The following is an 18422-nucleotide window of genomic DNA, read 5'->3' as shown; positions in this document are numbered from 1 at the left end:
TGTGAATTAACGTAGCAGGTTAGGTGAATTAACGTAGCAGGTTGGGAGAAGTAACGTAGCAGGTTAGGAGAATTAACATAGCAGGTTAGGAGAACTAATGCAGCAGGTTAGGAGAACTAATGCAGTAGGTTAGGTGAATTAATGTGGCAGGTTAGGTGAATTAACGTGGCAGGATAGGAAAATTAACGCAGCAGGTTCGGTGAATTAACGTAGCAGGTTGGGAGAATTAACGTAGCAGGTTAGGAGAATTAACATAGCAGGTTAGGAGAACTAATGCAGCAGGTTAGGTGAATTAACGTAGCAGGTTAGGAGAACTAATGCAGCAGGTTAGGTGAATTAATGTGGCAGGTTAGGAGAATTAACATAGCAGGTTAGGTGAATTAATGTGGCAGGTTAGGAGAATTAACATAGCAGGTTAGAACAATGAGCTTAAGGTTATGAAAAGGGTTAGGGTTACGCCTCAATCACACTGATAAGAGTTTATTGATCAAAATGGTACACAGCATCATCTGGATATGCGACCAACAAAAGTTCAAAGTTCACCTCCTGCTACCATTTCAAGCATACAGTTTGACGCCTTGATCACACCAACAGAGCCAGTTGCCTTTTGGTTCACCAGAAGTACATTCATTTCCAATGGAACGCTGCGTTCGCCTTGCAGCGTTGCGTTGCAGAGGTAGTTTCAGTGCGTTCTGTGTGGTGCATGTGTTGGATTTATCGAATTTGTACTATGCGTATACGGCTTGACAGAAATAGTAACAAAAGGTGAATGTTGAACTTTTGTTGCACACATATCCAGACAAGGCTGCGTACTATTTTGCGCAGGGGGCTAGTAACCCTCTAGTTCGTTATGCACCACACAGAACTCACTGCAACTTCCTCTCCAACGCAACGCTGCGAGGCTAACGCAGCGAGGCTAACGCAGCGTTCCATCGGAAAAATAATGTACTTCCGGTGTACCTAAACGCAATGACACTGTCGGTATGATCGAGATGTCAGGTTGTCAACAACTGTTATCCCCGACGTGACCACGAGATAGAGCTCTCGGCCGACTCCACCTAACCACAACGGTGGAAAAGTAACCAAACCATATTTGGCGTCAGATCATCAGAATCGCAGCACAGGAGGTTGACGTCAACAGCCCTCATCGATGGTTCCTATTGAAATTCGACACGGGCTATGCATATTCATGAGGTTAGCATCTCACTCTCCATTCAATTACAGGCGGTTGACGGTAAAATTCGGTTAACACCCCTCATTGAATATTCAAGTTGGTATTCAAATACCGAGCTGTATCCACCAATCGAAAGAGAGGAATAGGCGGGAGTTTAACAGACCGCTGTCCCGCTCTGTGGACAACGATTCCCATTGTTAGGGCGGAGACATAAGCATCTCGTCATTATATCCAGTATCTCTGGGGTGTATTCATTACGTCTCGCAACGGAAACGGTTAAACGTTTAAGAAGCAAACGGAAGCGAACAGAGCAAACGCAATGAAAGGTGGAGGGACCTAACTGAATTTGTCCAATAGAAACTTTCGTTTCTGTTGAAAAATTATTTGCAACAATGGCAAAACAATTCGGAACAATTCAGAACTTTTTGCAACAGGCGCAACGTTTTGCAACAGAATAGACGTAATGAATACACCCGTGGTATAGCCTATCTTGCGCGAAGCTCTCTTTTAACCTTTGAACTGCAAGCGAAATCAGCTGATTTCGTCACATGACATAGCTGTCGAGCTTGGACACTGTGCGCTAAGCATAACAATTCGGAAGAGGGAAGAAATAACAGTGAAATATTATAAAAAAGGAATACATTCACATCGATAGAAAGTAAGTCAATGTAAGTTAGTTGTTTATTATGCATTGGTTGTTCTTGATCTAATCAGCATGATGTGTTTACGATTTAGTCGGTAAACTTACGTCTTTCATGAATGCAATGCCGTTTCTTTTGACAGCTAACGTTAGCTAGCTGGCTATTATTTGGATGATGCTTTTGCTATGTCAGTAATGTTGTCTCATGATGATGTAGGTCGCGTTTCTTTTTATAACAACATTCAAATAAGCACGAACCTTATTGTAAAAAAAAACATCTACACGGAACAAAAATATTTGCGCAACATGCAACAATTTCTAAGATTTTACTGAGTTACAGTTTGTGTATGGAAATCCAGTCAATTGAAATAAATTCATTATTGCCTAATCTATGGATTTCACATGAGTGGGAATACAGATATGCATCTGTTGGTCACAGGTAGGGAGGGGGTTGTGGATCAGAAAACCAGTCAGTATCAGGTGCATTGGAGGCTCCTCCTTAGTGAATTTCATAAAAGTAAAATTATAAAACGTAAAAAAAGTGAACATTTTTAGACAAAACTATACTAAATATATTCACGTCACCAAATAATTGATGAAACACTTCTTTTTGCACTAAAAGTCTATAGTAGCCTCAGCAGCACTCTGTAGGGTAGCACCATGGTGTAGTCAGAGGACAGCTAGTTTCCGTCCTCCTCTGAGTACATTGACTTCAGTACAAAACCTAGGAGGCTCATGGTTCTCACCCCCTTCCATAGACTTACACAGTAATTATGACAACTTCCGGAGGATGTCCTCCAACCTATCAGAGCTCTTGCAGCATGAACTGACATGTTGTCCACCCAATCAAAGGATCGGTTAATTAATCTAGTATTGAAAGCATAAGCTACAGCTAGCTCGCACTGCAGTGCATAACATGTGGTGAGTAGTTACCTCAAAAAGAAAGACAATAGTTGAACAGTTTTGAACAAATGAATGGGGCCCGCCAGTGAAACTGCTAAACTGCTTTCTGACTGTACACTGTAACGTTACGTCATGGTTATAGCAGGTTTACTAACACATTAGTTCTATAAGCTATGTTGACTATGATGTTACTTTAGCTAATATGGTGACAACAATGTAGGCTGTGTGTAGCGGTTATGATATGGTTTGGCTTGGAAAGGTTTTTTCGCCTGGTCACATACAGCTGATTTGCATTGAAGCGGACAAGCGAAGGGAAAAGGAGAGAGGAAGAGAGTGAATAGATGTGAGAAGGAAACCCACGTGGCTCCTATGAAAGTGAACTGTTTTTTTTTTATGCGTGATCAGTGGTGTATTCATTCTGCCGATTCTGTTGACAAATGTTTCTTAAACAGAACGAAACGAAATAAACATACCTGAGTTTGTCCAATAAACTCTTGTTTGCAACTGTTGGACTAATGATTACACTCTAGATCAGCTAGATACAGGCAAGAGTGTGCAAGGCGGTATTGATTGTGCCACTGTCTTTCACCTCAAATTATTCTTTCGACCTGTGCACCTACGTTGTAAACTTTCATTCATAGGCGAGGTTGTTTCAACCTCATGATGGGTATAGAGAACATTAGAGTATCATGTAGTAGCCTAAACTTATCAATGTTACATTGAACTGGATGAATGGAATATGAATGACAGTCATCCAATATGCTGTAATAGAAATAAGGCCTTGCTCATGAAGAAAAAAAAACATATTGTCCTCCCTCATCTTAAATGACATCGACTGCCACTAATCAGGTGTGACCACCATTTGCCTCACGCAGCTCGGCACGTCTACTTGGTGTGGAGTTGATCAGGCTGTTGATTGTGGCCTGTGGAACGTTGTCCCACTCCTCTCCAATAGTCGTGCCAACTTGCTGTTTATTGGCTGGAACTGGAAAACAAGCTGTCGTACACGGCTACACGGCAATCCAGAGCATCCCAAACATGCTCAACGGGTGACACGTCTGGTGATGGCTGAATGGCACGAATAGGGGCCTCAGCATCTTTTTATTGATATCTCTGTGCGTTCAAATTGTCATCAATAAAATAGAATTTTGTTTGTTTTATGGAGCTTCTGCCTGCCCATACCAAAACCTCACCGCCACAATGGGGCACTCTCTTCACAATGTTGACATCACAGCAAATCGCTCGCCCACACAACGCCATACACGTGGTCTGCGGTTGTGAGGCCGGTTGGACGCATTGCCAAATTATCTAATACGACATTGAAGGTGGGTTATGGTAGATAAATTAACATAACATTCTCTGCCAACTGCTGTGGTGTACATTCCTGCAGTCAGCATGCCAATTGCACGCTTCCTCAAAACGTCAGACATCTGTGGCATTGTGTCGTGTGACAACTGCATATTTATGACCGACAGGCACGATTCGGTCTTATGTAGCAACACTTTATATTGTGTTTTTTAAAATGTTTTACATTGGATAAAAGTAGAGACTCGGCGATAGAAAATGCTATATTATACACTACAGTTGAGGAACAAAGGGGAAAGTCGTTCTGCTTTGAAAGTTGATCAACTTGTAAACTCACATTTGAGAAAATGCCCCTTTTTAATGTTTTGGTACACCTACTGGAGAGATCTTCTTTATCTACATCCATTCAGCATCGTTCACATCCTTCCTAAGCTTTAGCCCCACCCATTCAGCATCGGTCACATCCTCCTAAGCTTTAGCCCCACCCATTCAGCATCGTTCACACCCTCTGAAGCTTTAGCCCCACCCATTCAGCATCGTTCACACCCCCTGAAGCTTTAGCCCCACCCATTCAGCATCGTTCACACCCCCTGAAGCTTTAGCCCCACCCATTCAGCATCGTTCACATCCTCCTGAAGCTTTAGCCCCACCCATTCAGCATCGTTCACACCCCCTGAAGCTTTAGCCCCACCCATTCAGCATCGTTCACACCCCCTGAAGCTTTAGCCCCACCCATTCAGCATCGTTCACATCCTCCTGAAGCTTTAGCCCCACCCATTCAGCATCGTTCACATCCTCCTGAAGCTTTAGCCCCACCCATCTCTTTAAGGATTCACGTGTCAGGCCATGTGGTAAACAACCAAAGATTTCAAGACTTAAGGCTGGTTTATACTTCGGGTGTATTTGTGAATTTAGTCTGGAGTACCAGTGTGCACTCTGGGCATTCGTAAATTCAGAGGGTTTCCGCTCTCAGAGCATTCAGAGCACACACTGGACGCTCTGGCGAGTGGTAGGGTTCAAATGGATTTCTTGTGGAGTAGCGTTCAAATGGCTCTCCTGTGGAGTAGGGTTCAAATGGCTCTCCTGTGGAGTAGGGTTCAAATGGCTCTCATGTGGAGTAGGGTTCAAATGGCTCTCTCCTGTGGAGTAGGGTTCAAATGGCTCTCCTGTGGAGTAGGGTTCAAATGGCTCTCCTGTGGAGTAGGGTTCAAATGGCTCTCTTGTGGAGTAGGGTTCAAATGGCTCTCCTGTGGAGTAGGGTTCAAATGGCTCTCTTGTGGAGTAGGGTTCAAATGGCTCTCTTGTGGAGTAGGGTTCAAATGGCTCTCTTGTGGAGTAGGGTTCAAATGGCTCTCCTGTGGAGTAGCGACGCCCGACATATGCCTAGTTTCCTGAAACGAGTCGCATTTCAAAATGAATTTTTATTGTCCCCCCAGCACAATGATTGCAGTTTCTACCGGTCATTGTTTTCAGGCTGGTTGTATTGATGCTAGCTAGATACCAAGCTAAAGCTATCTAGGCACCAAGCTAAAGCTAGCTAGGAACAAAGCTAACGCTAGCTAGGAACCAAGCTAAAGCTATCTAGGCACCAAGCTAAAGCTAGCTAGGAACAAAGCTAAAGCTAGCTACCTCAGAAGTTGCGGTCGAACAAATGATTCTTTATTCCCAACGCGGTATTGTAAACGCATCGTTCGTGGCCGTTGTTTGCTTGTTTGCAGACTTTTTTGTACAGCTTTGACAGTGCTACTGTGTCTTTTTTGACACGTAAAGACCCAAACGGCGTTCCATAGTATGTATGTCATGAAGCTAATAGCAATGACGCAATTACTGTGTTACTCCGGTAGAGCAACATCTGAAAAATAGTGCACTTGGCAGCGTGTACCCGGTGCTCGGCCAGTCGGCGAAAGCCAACATCACCCACGGCAGAGAACGGTTGATTGTCAAGGGCAATGAATTCCATTATCTTGGCGTTAATGGATTTCGCCCTTTTTTAGTTGTCTCGCTGAAATGTTCTTACTCTTTCAAATGACTGCCCCGGCTTGTTGACAGCTCGAGCCCAACAGCAGACATTGTGGACCTACGTTATATAAATCAAAAATCAAATCAAATTTTATTTGTCACATACACATGGTCAGGCATATATAGGTATGCTCGGTAGCTTTGACATCCGGTTTTTAACATCAGAGTTAAACATCAGGCCCGGTACCGATGTTGGCATTTTTATCTAATATCTGCCGATTCCGATATGTTCACCGACATATTGTGCAATCTCAACCGATGAAAATTCGCAAATCAACTCTTATTGGAGGTACACAAACACAATCTTCGCCTCGTCATGAGCTGTCAAGTCGTTACCGAAAAGCACATTGAGGATTTTTAAGAGGGTCGTTAGTTTTATGAGTATTTTCTGCGCTAAAATAGCTATAATTTTAGACGTCAGATTAAAACAATACTAGTGACCATTGGATAAAATATTTTTTAGGGGGATTGACAAAATTCATAGGTGAAACAGTTTTTTTTTTAAATTAAGTTTGCAATTAATTGTTCTCACGTGCACGTTTCTGTCCATTTAAGAATCAATGTGCAACCCTTTTGTAGCATTTCTGATAATGCTTGCGTCTTTTTAGCTAAATCTCATTCTGTCTAACTGGGCCAGCCACTCGGTTGCCCAGCAACTCAACAAACAGCTCACTGCCTGCACCAGCCAGTCTGTTGGTTTACAAGCTGAGGCTAACCATGAAATGCATTAGGGCTGTCCCCGACTGAGAGTTGTCTAGTTCTTTTGCACAATCGATTGGTCGAAAATGTTTAACCTTATTTTTCCATATATAGACAGTGTTTGAATACAACCAACTACGTACAGAGCATCTGGAAAGTATTCAGACCCCTTGACTTTCTCCACATTTTGTGACGTTACAGCATTTTTCTAATTGATTCAATTGTTTTTTCCCTCATCAATCTACACACAATACCCCATAATGACATCACAATACCCCATACTGACATCACAATACCCCATAATGACATCACAATACCCCATAATTACATCACAATGCCCCATAATGACATCACAATACCCCATAATGACAAAGCAAAAACAGGTTTTTAGAAATGTTTGCAAATGTATAAAACATGTCTAACTGAAAAATCACATTTACATAAGTATTCAGACCCTTTACTCAGTACTTTGTTGAAGCAGCGATTTACAGCCTCCAGTCTTCTTGGGTATGACGCTACAAGCTTGGCACACCTGTATTTGGGTAGTTTTTCCCAGTCTTCTCTGCAGATCCTCTCAAGCTCTGTCAGATTGGATGGGGAGCGTCATTGACAGCTATTTTCAGGTCTCTCCAGAGACGTTCGATAGGGTTCAAGTCTGGCCTCTGGCTGGGCCACTCAAGGACATTCAGAGACTTGTCCCAAAGCCACTCCTGCGTTGTCTTGGCTGTGTGCTTAGGGTCGTTGTCCTGTTGGAAGGTGAACCTTCACCCCAGTCTGAGAACCTGCTCCAGAGCACTCAGGATGTCAATAACGTTGTCGAAACGTCTCAAGGTTGATCAATAGAAACCAGATGCACCTGAGCTCAATTTCGAGTCTCATAGCAAAGGGTCTGAATACTTATGTAAATGAGGTATTTTTTACATTTTTAAAAACATTTGCAAAAATTTCTAAAAACATGTTTTCACTTTGTCATTATGGAGTATTGTGGGTAGTTTGATGAGGAAAAATAATACTTTAATCTATTTTAGAATAAGCCTGTAACTTAACAAAATGTGGAAAAAGTCCAGGGGTCTGAATATTTTCCAAATTCCCTCTATGTGTTTAGATATAGGCCTATTGTGAATGTGTATTATTGTAGCGTCACCATCTTTATTGCAAAAAAATAAATACAAATACACATCTTTGAGTTAACATTTAACTTGACAGAGGTAATGAACTGATCCATTGATCCGCACGGCATTTGATGATAAAACGGGACCATGTTTGCAAAACAAGCTTCAATCAATATTACACAGGTAAGGTAACGGTTACATCAACCAGGAATGCAGACAGGCTGGATCATTATATCTGGCATGAGAGACTGTGTCACAGTACTGACCAAGAAAAGGATGTTTTATTTTTATATATATATGTGTGTTTTCTAAATGACATGTATTGCTAAAATAAATGTTTAAGGAAATACAGACAGGCACTACGTTACTACAAGACAAAATGGCCGATGGTCTTGTAAATATAAAAGCAAAGCTTGCTTTCATGTAAATAAAAATAAAAAACAAGCTGTGTGTGTGTGTGTGTGTGTGTGTGTGTGTGTGTGTGTGTGTGTGTAAAATCCAATACTTTACCTTTTTTAAATCATATTGTGTAAACAATTCCTCTAAGAGTATGAATTTGGTTGTTTTGAGACGGTTTGAATCCTAAGAAACCTGCCTACACATTGTTCAGAGAACAATAGACCAACATAGCTACTGTAGTGCTGGAAAACCTTGGTAGAGCATGGGTGGAGTAGGCATTGTGGTGCTGTAAAACCTTGGTAGAGCATGGGTGGAGTAGGCATTGTGGTGCTGTAAAACCTTGGTAGAGCATGGGTGGAGTATGCATTGTGGTGCTGTAAAACCTTGGTAGAGCATGGGTGGAGTAGGCATTGTGGTGCTGTAAAACCTTGGTAGAGCATGGGTGGAATAGGCATTGTGGTGCTGTAAAACCTTGGTAGAGCATGGTTGGAGTAGGTATTGTGGTGCTGTAAAACCTTGGTAGAGCATGGGTGGAGTGAGGCATTGTGGTGCTGTAAAACCTTGGTAGAGCATGGGTGGAGTAGGTATTGTGGTGCTGTAAAACCTTGGTAGAGCATGGGTGGAGTGAGGCATTGTGGTGCTGTAAAACCTTGGTAGAGCATGGTTGGAGTAGGTATTGTGGTGCTGTAAAACCTTGGTAGAGCATGGTTGGAGTAGGTATTGTGGTGCTGTAAAACCTTGGTAGAGCATGGTTGGAGTAGGTATTGTGGTGCTGTAAAACCTTGGTAGAGCATGGGTGGAGGAGGCATTGTGGTGCTGTAAAACCTTGGTAGAGCATGGGTGGAGTGAGGCATTGTGGGGCTGTAAAACCTTGGTAGAGCATGGGTGGAGGAGGCATTGTGGTGCTGTAAAACCTTGGTAGAGCATGGGTGGAGTGAGGCATTGTGGGGCGTAAAATCTTTGGTAGAGCATGGGTGGAGTAGGCATTGTGGTGCTGTAAAACCTTGGTAGAGCATGGGTGGAGTAGGCATTGTGGGGCTGTAAAACCTTGGTAGAGCATGGGTGGAATAGGCATTGTGGTGCTGTAAAACCTTGGTAGAGCATGGGTGGAGTAGGCATTGTGGTGCTGTAAAACCTTGGTAGAGCATGGGTGGAGTGAGGCATTGTGGTGCTGTAAAACCTTGGTAGAGCATGGTTGGAGTAGGTATTGTGGTGCTGTAAAACCTTGGTAGAGCATGGTTGGAGTAGGTATTGTGGTGCTGTAAAACCTTGGTAGAGCATGGGTGGAGTAGGCATTGTGGTGCTGTAAAACCTTGGTAGAGCATGGTTGGAGTAGGCATTGTGGTGCTGTAAAACCTTGGTAGAGCATGGGTGGAGTAGGCATTGTGGTGCTGGAAAACCTTGGTAGAGCATGGGTGGAGTAGGCATTGTGGTGCTGGAAAACCTTGGTAGAGCATGGTGGAATAGGCATTGTGGTGCTGTAAAACCTTGGTAGAGCATGGGTGGAGTGAGGCATTGTGGGGCTGTAAAATCTTTGGTAGAGCATGGGTGGAGTAGGCATTGTGGTGCTGTAAAACCTTGGTAGAGCATGGGTGGAGTAGGCATTGTGGTGCTGTAAAACCTTGGTAGAGCATGGGTGGAGTAGGCATTGTGGTGCTGTAAAACCTTGGTAGAGCATGGGTGGAGGAGGCATTGTGGTGCTGTAAAACCTTGGTAGAGCATGGGTGGAGGAGGCATTGTGGTGCTGTAAAACCTTGGTAGAGCATGGGTGGAGTAGGCATTGTGGTGCTCATGAATTTTCCATTCAGACCAATGTCTACTTCTCACTTAAAACACAGTTAGGGTACTGGTCAAATGCAGAGCAGTATGTAGTGAATAGGGAGTAGATTGCCATTTGGGATACAGCTCTACTCTTCCTTATCATTCATGTCACAGTTGGGGATGGCCTTAAATAAATATATATATATGTATATGTGTGTGTATGTATGTTTTTTTTTTAAAAATCATAATGACTCTGTGGTCCTCTAGCAGAACGTTCGACTCTCTTTATATAAGAGAACGAAGTTGAGTGTTTCTCAGCTCGTGGTCCTCTGTGCCTAGAACCTGCAACACCAAGGGTCGTGGGTTCAATTCCCGCGGGTGCCAGCCATATGAAAAAAATGTATGTCTTTTTTTTTTTTTAGATAAAAGCATCTCTTAGATGTTAACTGATAAAATCCTGTATTTTATCCCCCCCCCCAGCTCCTGGTTATTACTCCTCCCCTGCCATGCCGTGAAAGACGGGGGGGTGAACCCTTGACCCTGAGGTGACCAGACTGTGATTAAACCAGAGGAGGAGGAGGAGGAGACTGACATGCACCCGTACGGCTGCGAGGCAGAGACCTCCCTACAGGAGCTGTTTGATTTCTTCACTCGGTGTCTGCAGAATGCGGAGTGGGAACTGGCTGGAGCCTGTGTGCCTCAGCTGTGTGACGCTGGAGGAGAAGTGTCACAACGGCTACGGGACATCATCAAGGCCATCATCACCTACCCTTACCCGCTAGAGTGAGTTAGGCTGCTTACCTGGAGGGGGACGAGGAGGAGGAGGAGGAGGAGGAGGGGGACGAGGAGGAGGGGGACGAGGGGGGGAGGAGGGGAGGAGGGGGAGGAGGAGGGGGACGAGGGAGGGGGATGAGGGGGAGGGAGGAGGGGGGAGGGGGGGAGGAGGGGGGGAGGGGGAGGAGGAGGGGGACGAGGAGGAGGGGGATTGGGACGAGGGGGAGGGGGACGAGGAGGAGGGGGAGGAGGAGGGGGAGGAGGAGGGGGACGAGGAGGGAGGAGGAGGAGGGAGGAGGAGGAGGAGGAGGGGGGGAGGAGGAGGGGGAGGAGGAGTAGGGGAGGAGGGGAAGAAGAAGGGTGTTTTGGTGGAGAGAAATGCTGATACATTGTTTTCATGTTCCTGGTAGTTTTGGGTTGTAATTGATTAGCCAATATCAATTGGTTATATAACTATATTTTGTGTGTATTGTAGATGGGAGAGTGTGGGCAGCCCTCACAAACTGGCCTGGCTTTGGCTTCAAGTCCTGGAGAAATGGACCAAGGAAGAGGTTTCTGTTTCAGTCAGGAGAGAACTAGAGTTCCTGCTGCTTCTAGAGGAGCTAGGAGACGAGGTGCCAGAGACAACGCTCAAGGTTTACACATTTTATAGAGATCATAAAGTTAACTTCAACAATTACGACTAGAGATACAAAACCGTAAGGTTAGTTTCAGTATATTTTGTAATATGTGCATCGTCCTCAGGAACTCCACCAGGCCTTCCTAACCACCCAATCAGAGGAGAGAAAGGGATCAGGGATATCACCAGGGGCGGGCGATCCTCAGAGTCCAGGGATAGAGACCTGTCTCAAGGCCTTGTTGGACCAGAAGAGACCCAGAGTGGCCCAGGCTCTGGTTAGCTTCCTGGAGGACCACCCCAGGAGTGTTAACACAGGGAACCACATCCTACAGGTAGCTTTTAATTGTAATTGTTTTACCCCCCCCCCCCCCCTCCGGGGTTTATATAAAATGTATTATTATTTCTATTAAAGGACACATTCATCAGATACTTGATGGAGAGAGTGGAGCATCTTGGTCCAGGCTCAGAGAAGACGGAGGGCTGGGAGGAGGAGATATGTGTGGTCCTAGCCCTGATGCCCCTGAGGTCGGAGCGAGGTGGAGGAGGCGGGGTGGAGGCCCTGTGTGAGGCCCTGTGGAGGGCCAGACACGGGCCCCTGAGAGAAGAGAGGGTCCTGAGCTCCCTGCTACGGCCCCGATGCCACACCTTGCTCTCCCATTACTGCTCTACAGCCCTCAGGCTGCACAGAGACCGACTACTGAGAGAGACTCCCAGCACCCAGGGTGAGAATGGCCTTTTACTTCCTTATAATTTACCTGAAACCTAAAAGGGCCAATCTGCAATTCAAACAACAACAACAATGTGGTCAACCCACCATGTGGTTAAGAGTAACCACTCTCAAATTCATAAACAAAGCTATAGACACGAGGACTGACCATCCATGAGATCAACAGTATAGTTACAACCGTGTTTTGAAATTATAATGAGTTTGTTTACAATTGCGTTGTTTACAAACAGTGGATCGAAAACAAGCTTATTGTCTCCCTAGATGAAATCAGAGAGGATACTGTACATCGGTCTCCGTTCGTACGTTAGTCACATACAATATCTCAGATACGGCACTAGCCCCGATTTGTAGTTTTTGACGAAACTTGGGTGAAAGATGCGTCTTTCCATAGGTGTCCGGTATTTTCAAAACTTATACCGATTTGGCCTTAGGCGGGAGCTATGTTAATCAACTGAAACGTGTGAGTCACACCAGAGAGGAAGAAGAGAAGAGAGAGGGATAACTTGGCCCAAAATCTGTCTTCTACTAATCTGTTTTTTTTTCTCTGCTCATCAATCCAGGAGTTTATGTACGAAGGTCAATGACTGTTAGTTGAATTGGGTTAATAAAATTGTAATAGGTAATTTACTTTAATGGAAGTTTCATCGTGTTTAGGTTGTTACTTGTGTACTGCTAGGTCATGTGACATCCCGGCAACTTTGATAAAAAAAATAGTTGTACCTGTTGTTCACACGCATGTCTGCCCTCTCATTGGCTAGAATGGTCCCACACGATCGTGCCTAAACTTTACTTTACACAGACCCCACTTTACACAGACTTTACTTTACACAGACTTTACTTTACACAAACTCTACTTTACACAGGCTTTACTTTACACAGACTTTACACAGACTTTACTTTACACAGACTTTACTTTACACATACTTTACTTTACACAAACTTTACTTTACACAAACTTTACTTTACACAGACTTTACTTTACACAGCCTTTACTTTACACAGACTTTACTTTACACAGACTTTACTTTACACAGACTTTACTTTACACAGACTTTACTTTACACAGACTTTACTTTACACAGACTTTACTTTATCAGGGTTTCTTTGACAGAGACCAAAGCGCATTGATCAATTTTGGGCCTTGTACTTTAACAGTTATCTTACAGTTGTGTGTAGAGGAGAAAGATGTTTTTAAACATATATATATATATATATAGCTAGTTCCTTAACAGTTATGAATGTAGGCTATGTGTAGGCTGTAGAGGAGGAGGACTTGTTACGCTGTAACGTTGACAGTACAGCTGCTGTTACTGTATGTTAACACTATATACTCTATATTGACCCTATATACTCTATATTGACCCTATGGGCTGTGCATTGACCCTATGGGCTGTGCATTGACCCTATGGGCTGTGCATTGACCCTATGGGCTGTGCATTGACCCTATGGGCTGTGCATTGACCCTATATGCTTGTGGCGGCAGTGTAGCCTAGTGGTTAGAGCGTTGGACTAGTAACCGGAAGGTTGCAAAATAAAACATGCTATAGATTGACCCTATTATATAATGTGTATCAATAAGTTTATAAAATACACTAAACAGTGGGTGAGAGAAAGTATTAGCTCACTGTAAATGCATAGTGAAATATACGCAACGTATCGGAAAGGCCATTGTTTTACGCAGTATTTCTCTCTCTTTCGGCTATGGTGGCCAATCCTCCAGCCTGGCTGTTGAGACACCCCTGCCCGAGGGAAGAACGAACCATGTTTATATGCCGTGTCTCTACAGTCTCCCAGTTTTGTTATGAAATGGGTGGTTTTGTCAAAATATTTGAGTAACAATTTGAGGGTTAAAACACGGTTTTGTATGGTTGTACCTCGGGTATGGTTGTACCTCGGGTATGGTTGTACCTCGGGTATGGTTGTACCTCGGGTATGGTTGTACCTCGGGTATGGTTGTACCTCGGGTGTTGTTGTACCTCGGGTGTTGTTGTGCCTCGGGTGTTGTTGTGCCTCGGGTATGGTTGTACCTCGGGTATGGTTGTACCTCGGGTTGTACCTCGGGTATGGTTGTGCCTCGGGTATGGTTGTGCCTCGGGTATTGTTGTGCCTCGGGTATTGTTGTACCTCGGGTATGGTTGTACCTCGGGTATGATTGCACCTCGGTTATTGTTGTACCTCGGGTATGGTTGTACCTCGGGTATGGTTGTACCTCGGTTATTGTTGTACCTCGGGTATTGCTGTACCTCGGGTATTGCTGTACCTCGGGTATGGTTGTACCTCGGGTATGGTTGTACCTCGGGTGTTGTTGTACCTCGGGTATGGTTGTACCTCGGGTGTTGTTGTACCTCGGGTATGGTTGTACCTCGGGTATGGTTGTACCTCGGGTGTGGTTGTACCTCGGGTGTGGTTGTACCTCGGGTGTTGTTGTACCTCGGGTATGGTTGTACCTCGGGTGTTGTTGTACCTCGGGTGTTGTTGTACCTCGGGTATGGTTGTACCTCGGGTATTGTTGTACCTCGGGTATGGTTGTACCTCGGGTATGGTTGTACCTCGGGTGTTGTTGTACCTCGGGTATGGTTGTACCTCGGGTGTTGTTGTACCTCGGGTATGGTTGTACCTCGGGTGTTGTTGTACCTCGGGTGTTGTTGTGCCTCGGGTGTTGTTGTGCCTCGGGTATGGTTGTACCTCGGGTATGGTTGTACCTCGGGTATTGTTGTACCTCGGGTATTGTTGTACCTCGGGTATGGTTGTACCTCGGGTATGGTTGTACCTCGGCTAAGGGGTATCAACAACGTGGAAGCCTTGCCGCTAGCCTTTTTTTTTTCTTTGAACCTTTTCCTCCCCCTTCATCCCAGTGGATCTTCCTGAAGCGGAGAAGTTACTGCTGGGCTTGTGTTGTCATGGGGACCGGCCTTCCGTCTGGAAAACCATTTACTTCGAGTGCCTGAGCAGCGGCAAGCACTTCCTTGAACGGGTCCTGGTGAGTGTGATAGTGTGTGATAGTGTGATAGTGTGTGATAGTGTGTGATAGTGTGTGATAGTGTGTGATAGTGTGTGATAGTGTGTGATAGTGTAATAGTGTGTGATAGTGTGTGATAGTGTGATAGTGTGTGATAGTGTGTGTGATAGTGTGTGATAGTGTGTGATAGTGTGTGATAGTGTGTGATTGTGTAATAGTGTGTAATAGTGTGTGATAGTGTGTGATAGTGTGTAATAGTGTGTGTGATAGTGTGTAATAGTGTGGTGATAGTGTGTGATAGTGTGTAATAGTGTTGTGTGTGATAATATATCCCATTTAGCAGACGCTTTTGTCCAAAGCGACTTACAAGTCGGCTGGGGCCACTACTTTTACATATGGGTGGTCCCAGCGGGAATCGAACCCACGACGCTTGGCGTTGCAAGCGCCATGCTCTACCGACTGAGCCACACAGTGTGTGATAGTGTGTAATAGTGTGTGTGATAGTGTGTAATAGTGTGGTGATAGTGTAATAGTGTGTGATAGTGTGTGATAGTGTGTGATAGTGTAATAGTGTGTGATAGTGTGTGATAGTGTGTGATAGTGTGTGATAGTGTGTGATAGTGTGATAGTGTGTGATAGTGTGTGATAGTGTGTGATAGTGTGTGATAGTGTGTGATAGTGTGTGATAGTGTGTGATAGTGTAATAGTGTGTGATAGTGTGTGATAGTGTGTGATAGTGTGTGATAGTGTGTGATTGTGTAATAGTGTGTAATAGTGTGTGATAGTGTGTAATAGTGTGTGTGATAGTGTGTAATAGTGTGGTGATAGTGTGTGATAGTGTGTAATAGTGTTGTGTGTGATAGTGTGTGATAGTGTGTAATAGTGTGTGTGATAGTGTGTAATAGTGTGGTGATAGTGTGTGATAGTGTGTGATAGTGTGTAATAGTGTGATAGTGTGTGATAGTGTGTGATAGTGTGATAGTGTGTAATAGTGTGTGATAGTGTGTAATAGTGTGTGTGATAGTGTGTGATAGTGTGTAATAGTGTGATAGTGTGTAATAGTGTGATAGTGTGTGATAGTGTGTGATAGTGTGTGATAGTGTGTGGTAGTGTGGTAGTGTGTGATAGTGTGTGATAGTGTGATAGTGTGTGATAGTGTGTAATAGTGTGATAGTGTGGTTGTGTGATAGTGTGATAGTGTGTGATAGTGTGTAATAGTGTGTGATAGTGTAATAGTGTGTGATTGTGTGATAGTGTGTAATAGTGTGTGATAGTGTAATAGTGTGGTTGTGTGATAGTGTGTGATAGTGTGTGGTAGTGTGTGATAGTGTGATAGTGTGTGATAGTGTGTGATAGTGTGTGATAGTGTGTGATAGTGTGTGATAGTGTGTGATAGTGTGTGATAGTGTGTGATAGTGTGTGTAATAGTGTGTTATAGTGTGTGATAGTGTGTGATAGTGTGTGATAGTGTGTGATAGTGTGTGTAATAGTGTGTTATAGTGTGTGATAGTGTGTGATAGTGTGTAATAGTGTGTGATAGTGTGTAATAGTGTGTTATAGTGTGTGATAGTGTGATAGTGTGTGATAGTGTGTAATAGTGTGTGGTAGTGTGTGATAGTGTGATAGTGTGTGATAGTGTGTGATAGTGTGTGATAGTGTGTGATAGTGTGTGATAGTGTGTGATAGTGTGTAATAGTGTGTGATAGTGTGTGATAGTGTGTAATAGTGTGTGATAGTGTGTAATAGTGTGTGGTAGTGTGTGATAGTGTGATAGTGTGTGATAGTGTGTGATAGTGTGTGATAGTATAATAGTGTGTAATAGTGTGTGATATCAACACAGGTACTGTAACTATTGTCATCCTGATATCAACAGGTACTATATGAGATGAGTTCCTTGCATATAAGACACATTTTCTGTTTTTGGCTGTAACTAAAATGGCACCCTATTCCCTATATAGTGCACTCGGGCTCTGGTCAAATGTTGTGTACTATGTAGGGATTAGGGTGCCATTTTGTGACACGGCCTCAGTCAGAACCCCACTTTTCCCCCTCCTCAGGTGACTGCTCTGGACCTGGTGAAGAGGGAGGAGTTCTGTAGGCTCGAGGACCTGCTGAAGGGGGAGTTCCAGCCTCTGTCTCGCCTCCTGCTACTCCTGGGGTGGACCCAGTGCCAAAGCCTGCTCTCAGCTCAGACCCTGCTACGCCTCCTACACCACGACCAGGTTAGGCCTCCTTCCCCACGACCAGGTTAGGCCTCCTACACCACGACCAGGTTAGGCCTCCTACACCACGACCAGGTTAGGCCTCCTTCCCCATGACCAGGTTAGGCCTCCTACACCACGACAGGCCTCCTACACCACGACCAGTTTAGGCCCTCTCAGCTTAGACCCTGCTACGCCTCCTACCCCACGACCAGGTTAGGCCTCCTACCCCACAACCAGGTTAGGCCTCCTACACCACGACCAAGTTAGGCCTCCTACACCACGACCAGGTTAGGCCTTCTACACCACGACCAGGTTAGACCTTCTACACCACGACCAGGTTAGGCCTCCTACCCCACGACCAGGTTAGGCCTCCTACACCACGACCAGGTTAGGCCTCCTACACCACGACCAGGTTAGGCCTCCTACACCACGACCAGGTTAGGCCTCCTACACCACGACCAGCTTAGGCCTCCTACACCACGACCAGGTTAGGCCTCCTTCCCCACGACCAGGTTCGGCCTCCTACCCCAGACCAGGTTAGGCCTCCTACACCACGACAGGCCTCCTACACCACGACAGGCCTCCTACACCAGGACCAGTTTAGGCCTCCTACCCCACGACCAGGTTAGGCCTCCTACACCACGACCAGGTTAGGCCTCCTACACCACGACCAGGTTAGGCCTCCAACACCACGACCAGGTTAGGCCTCCTACACCACGACCAGGTTAGGCCTCCTACACCACGACCAGGTTAGGCCTCCTACACCACGACCAGGTTAGGCCTCCAACACCACGACCAGGTTAGGCCTCCTACACCACGACCAGGTTAGGCCTCCTACACCACGACCAGGTTAGGCCTCCTACACCACGACCAGGTTAGGCCTCCTACACCACGACCAGGTTAGGCCTCCTACACCACGACAGGCCTCCTACCCCACGACCAGGTTAGGCCTCCTACACCACGACCAGGTTAGGCCTCCTACCCCATGACCAGGTTAGGCCTCCTACCCCACGACCAGGTTAGGCCTCCTACCCCACGACCTGGTTAGGCCTCCTACCCCACGATAGGCCTCCTACCCCACGATAGGCCTCCTACCCCACGACCAGGTTAGGCCTCCTACCCCACGA

General features: G+C 45.2%; 1 protein-coding gene across 1 annotated transcript in view; it reads left to right on the top strand.

The window, feature by feature from the left end:
* Window positions 1-1400: 1400 nt before the first annotated feature.
* The window catches only part of zfyve26 (zinc finger, FYVE domain containing 26), a 126701-nt gene continuing 109679 nt past the window's right edge, over window positions 1401-18422 (top strand). The window contains 7 exon segments of the mRNA XM_064955546.1: window positions 1401-1832; window positions 10493-10795; window positions 11262-11421; window positions 11531-11737; window positions 11818-12127; window positions 14988-15112; window positions 17149-17313. Coding sequence (XP_064811618.1) covers window positions 10605-10795; window positions 11262-11421; window positions 11531-11737; window positions 11818-12127; window positions 14988-15112; window positions 17149-17313 — 1158 coding nt within the window. The 5' untranslated portion in view covers window positions 1401-1832; window positions 10493-10604.

Source organism: Oncorhynchus masou, chromosome 32, assembly GCF_036934945.1.
Source record: "Oncorhynchus masou masou isolate Uvic2021 chromosome 32, UVic_Omas_1.1, whole genome shotgun sequence".
Taxonomy (NCBI): domain Eukaryota; kingdom Metazoa; phylum Chordata; class Actinopteri; order Salmoniformes; family Salmonidae; genus Oncorhynchus; species Oncorhynchus masou.
This window is presented reverse-complemented; position numbering and strand designations above follow the sequence as displayed.